The sequence below is a fragment of the Daucus carota genome, chromosome 2, assembly GCF_001625215.2.
Source record: "Daucus carota subsp. sativus chromosome 2, DH1 v3.0, whole genome shotgun sequence".
Classification (NCBI taxonomy): domain Eukaryota; kingdom Viridiplantae; phylum Streptophyta; class Magnoliopsida; order Apiales; family Apiaceae; genus Daucus; species Daucus carota.
Genome location: NC_030382.2, coordinates 39,144,124 through 39,149,454, shown reverse-complemented (window position 1 = coordinate 39,149,454; position 5,331 = coordinate 39,144,124). Strand labels below are relative to the sequence as shown.

At 38.5% G+C, this 5,331-nt stretch overlaps 1 protein-coding gene across 1 annotated transcript; it reads left to right on the top strand.

Annotated features, from left to right (window-relative positions):
- Positions 1-3,623: 3,623 nt before the first annotated feature.
- Positions 3,624-4,766, top strand: LOC108207522 (delta(12)-acyl-lipid-desaturase-like). The gene has a single exon (XM_017377961.1). It carries the CDS (start codon positions 3,624-3,626, stop codon positions 4,764-4,766), a length of 1,143 nt encoding a protein of 380 aa, XP_017233450.1.
- The last annotated feature ends 565 nt before the right edge of the window (positions 4,767-5,331 follow it).

Below are 5,331 nucleotides of genomic sequence, written 5' to 3'. Positions count from 1 at the left end.
GTCAAAGGTGCTTGCAAACCGACTAAAGAAGTGTTTACCAATGTTAATATCTGTTAACCAAAGTGCTTTTATAGAAGGGCGGCTATTAACTGATAATGCTTTGATAGCATTTGAAATAAATCATTACATTAAACGGAAAACTCAAGGGGGGAATGGTGTGGCTGGATTGAAGATAGATGTGTCGAAGGCCTACGACAAGCTAGAGTGGAGCTTTATCGAAGGTATGTTCAGAAAATTCAGATTTCATGACGTATGGATTGAGCGAATCATGACATGCATTAAGACGGTTACATATAGTTTTGTGCAACAGGGACTGGTTTTTGGTGAAGTTAAACCGCAAAAAGGGATTAGGCAAGGGGACCCTATATCCCCATACCTATACATTCTTTGTGCGGAGGGTCTGAGCTCAATAATTAAAAGGCAAGAAGACATTGGTTTGCTCCATGGATGCAGAATTGCTAGAAGGGCACCATCAGTTTCACATTTATTATTTGCCGATGACTGCTATTTTTTCTTCAAAGCAGCTGAAACTGAAGCGAGAGTGATGAAGGGGATTATACAGCGCTATGAAGAATTATCTGGACAAGCAGTAAATTTTAACAAGTCTTTGATCACTTTCAGTCCGAACACATCTGCAGAAAATCGAGAGCTGATTTGTAGAGTTCTTGAGGTTCGAGAAAGTGTGACTCCAGGTAAATACTTAGGAATACCAATGACAATAGGGAGAAAGAGAAATGAGGTGTTCAATTTTATAACTGATAGAGTGAGACAGAAATTGAAGGGATGGCAAACTAAGACAATTTCTAAGGCGGGCAAATGTACACTTCTGAAAACTGCAGCACAGGTAGTCCCAAATTTTTGGATGAATCTGATGATTATTCCTAATCCCAAATTTTTGGATGAATCTGATGATTATTCCTAATGAAATCTGTAATACAATTCAACGCCAAATGAATGGCTTCTGGTGGGGTAGTGGAGCTGATGGTAAAGGAGTTCGATGGATGGCTTGGGATAAGCTTTGCACTATCAAAGAAGCAGGAGGATTGGGTTTCAAAAGTTTACAACAATTCAACGTCGCAATGTTGGCCAAGCAAGGTTGGAGGCTGGTAAATGAAGAAAACCCCCTGGTTACAAGCATTATGAAGGCCAGATATTTCCCAAATACTGACTTTTTAGGTGCTAAGTTGGGCGAGAATCCCAGTTACATGTGGCGAAGTATTATTGCAGCGCAAGAGGTGGTGAAACAAGGCTGTAGACGTTGTATTGGCACAGGAATGGACACGTTTGTTTGGCAAATACCTTGGTTACCTTGTGTTGAAGATGGGTTTATTTCAACAAGCATCCCCAATGATTTTCCAAATATAAAGGTGTGCGACTTAGTGAAGGCTCGAGACAACAGCTGGGATGAAAATATTCTGAATAATTTGTTCAATGAAAGAGATATTCGCTTGATCAAACAAATACCTCTAGCATCAACAGATAGACGGGATACATGGATGTGGCTATTTGATACAAAAGGTGAGTTCACTGTTAAGAGTTGTTATAGGCAGCTGGTTGGAGAATGTAGTACTCCTGATGCAACATTTTGGAAAAAACTATGGCATTTGGAGTTACCTGGAAAGGTTCGATTCTTCGTATGGAGGACTTGCAAAAAGTGCTTACCTACGGCTATGGCGTTGTTTGAAAAACGAGTGGATATTGATAGGAGATGTTCTTGGTGTCGGGTGGAGCAGGAAGATGCGAAGCACGCCCTCTTTGATTGTTCTTTTGCACGCAATGTATGGACAGCAGCAGGCCTGGCAAACTGGGTTCAAACATTACAAGGAGAGTCAATTATGGAGCACTTTAAAAGATTGTTTGCAACTGGCACGAAAGAACAATGTGCTTCACTGGCGCTGTTCTGCTGGAGCATATGGAACCGACGTAACCAGTGGGTGTGGAACCGAGTTGAGACATCTGTTTTTGGTACGACAAGTGCAGCACTGAACTTATTGACGGACTGGAAGGCAGCTCAAATGGCATGCACCAGAGCCTCAGCAACAATAAACGGAAGTACAAGAAGATGGCAGGTTCCAATGCAGAGCTGGGTGAAAATAAATGTTGATGCGGCAATTTTTGGAGATACAAAAACTATCGGAGTTGGAGGCGTAATTCGGGATGAACACGGGAGTTTTCTAAGAGCAATGTGTAAACAAATGTCAGGAACATGGACTCCCAGGGAGGCAGAGGCTTTAAGTCTCAAGGAAGTATTATCATGGGCAAAAAGTTTCGGTTTTGCACGTTGTGTTATTGAGACGGACTCCAAGCTATTGGCAGATGCATATAATGGTACTCCAGGAAGGTCTTATTTCCATTCTATCGTCAATGATTGTGTTGATTTAGTTAAGCACTTTGAGAGTGTGCTAGTGCGTTTTGTGCATAGGTCTGCGAATGAAGTCGCTCATTTGCTAGCAAGAGTGTCTCGTTCTGTGTCAGGCTTACAGGAGTGGGAGGAGGTTGTTCCCAACTTCTTATCGGATGTAATCACTTTTGATTTGATTTAATGCAAGTACGGATTTTGTCAAAAAAAAAAAAAAAATTACTTTACGTTTAGACTTATATATTTTCACAATTAAAAATAAATGTATAAAATTTTATATATCTAAACAAACTAAACAACAAATCTACCATCTTCTTGAACAATAAAACATGTTAGGAATTAACCAAATTATAAATGAGGATGAATTTAATTAATTGGATATTTTTGAATACGAGTTGAAGAATATTAACTTGACGAAAAAGAGTTTTAGAATACTGAAATGTCATTTGATTTCATTTTTTACTTTTTCTTAAAATAATTTTACCATAATCTTTTTAAAAATCATTTTTAGTAAATGAAAAAACAGTTTTATGCAGAATTTAACTCTGGAATAATTTATAAAAAAATTATAATATCTCTTATCTAAAATCATGTCTTTAATAATCTAACTCAATTATTTTTTTTATTTGTGTAAATTAAAACACAGTCAGTATAAAAAGTAATACATATTGCAAAAAAATTATAAGAAAACATTTATAAAACACGCATAAGAACATTAAAATTTTCTTAAAACTATGACATTGTTCATTAAAGATTGATATATAATTCAAGTAAAAATATAATTATGAAAATGTATATGCAACTAAAAAAATAGAGAAAACTGAGTTTGATTCACGCTAATACGAGGTTAAAATGAGGATTGGGCCCCAAGAGTTCGAAAAATCATATATTTTGTTAAGCATGATTAATTTTAAAACAATCGAGTCCATTATCATAATAAATTAGACCATTCGCTAAGTTTAAACAAAGAACAGGTCCAAATATATGGGCGGAATCTCACTTGAAGTTGATGCATAATATCCGGTACAAGATTTTGCGTAACGTGTATATCTTGCCACATGAAGTGCCCAGCTTATTACATAAACGCTGTTGGTCAACTCAACTTGCCTATACATACCTGCCACTTTCCCATACAATTGCCACACCAAAATTCTTCAACTTCATCAAAATCACAGCCCTGCAGAATACTATTTTCTGTGAACGTAGCATTTCTCTCTACGATATTACTATACAGCCTTTTGTCGATTAAATATTTTGTCCAGACATGGTGGAACAACAACAACAAGATTCTACAGCAGTGAAAAGATCATCAAGATCTCCCACCACAAAACCTCCCTTCACTTTAAGTGATGTCAAGAAAGCAGTCCCTCCGCATTGCTTCGAGCGTTCTGCTTTTCGCTCTCTGTCCTACCTCTTAGGAGATGTGATCCTCTTCGTCTCGCTTTATTATATCGCGACAAATTATATCTTAAAATCAGAATTAGTACAATCTTCCAAGTTATATTTTGTCGCCTCTTTCATTATTTATTCGGTGCTTCAAGGATTCCTCTTGTCGCGATTTTGGGTATTAGGCCATGAATGCGGGCACAACGCGTTCAGTGACTACAAATGGCTCGATGACACAGTCGGATTCATACTCCATTCTGTCGTTCTGTTTCCTTATTTTTCATTTAAGTACAGTCACCACAGGCACCACTTGAGAACCGGATCACTTGAAGAAGAGGAATTCGACATCCCTTTACTCAAGTCCCAAGTTCCTCTGGTTTTCAAGTACCTCAAAAACCCTGTAGCAAGGGTCTTGGTTGTTGGTGCAGTTCTGATTGCAGCTGTGCCTCTGTACTTGCTTGTCAACTTCCGTGGTCGGGCTTATGATCAATTCGCCTCCCATTTCGATCCCTACAGTCCCATGTTCTCACATAAGCAACGTCTTCAGGTCCTGCTTTCTGACGCTGGATGCATTGCCGTGATTTATACACTATACAATCTGGCTCTTTCGAGAGGGTTCGCTTGGGTGGCCTTTATTTACATCGGACCGTACCTATTTCATAATTCTATGCTAATTATAGTGGCGGTACTTCAACACACGAACCCTCTTGTGCCTTACTATGATTCCTCTGAGTGGGAGTGGTTGAAGGGGTCTATGGCTACCATTGATCGCGATTTTGGATTTCTCAACGCGGTGTTCCTTCACCAGCCTAATACTCATGTAGCGCACCATCTCTTTCCGAGAATGCCTTATTATCATGCTGTGGAAGCTACCAAAGCATTTAGGCCTGTGTTGGGGGAGTATTATCAGTATGATTACACCCCTTTCTATAAGTCACTGTGGAATACTGTGAGTGATTGTGTCTACGTCGAGGAAGATGAACAGAACAAAGGGGTATACTGGTATAACAGTAATTTTTGAATCTAGAGGGCTGCAGCGTCGATCTGGTGTGTGAGGTCTTTGACTAGCAAAATAATGGCAATGAAAATGGTGTCTTCTTCTAAATCATTTTATTTTCTTAAATTGTATTATCATTGTAGTTGTTCAAGTTGTATCTAGAATTAAATATGTCTGATAGATGCCTGGATCGGGTTTGTACTGCAGTGTGATTAATTGCTAGTCATTGTGGTAATAATAATAATAGTGAAGTGAACTGAAGATGTGTTTGTTAATGCTTTAAACATGCCTTACTCAGTGCAAAACACTCCCGTGACAACATTTCAGCTAGCGGTGCATATAAGATAAAACTGTGAAACTTGAGAACTTGAATAAACATAGAAGCAATAGAAACTGAAAGTTTAAACACGAAGCCAAGCACGTTATTTGCAAGTTTTTTATCCATTTGCAGTGTGTCGCGCGACCAAGCCCCTAGAAATTAATTACAGACCTCTTGCACTTCCTTGCAGTGAAATAAACTTAATCATATGCCCGTCCCTTCATCTAAAACAGTCTAGTGAGGGAGTGTAGAGTTCTGCTAATATCTCTA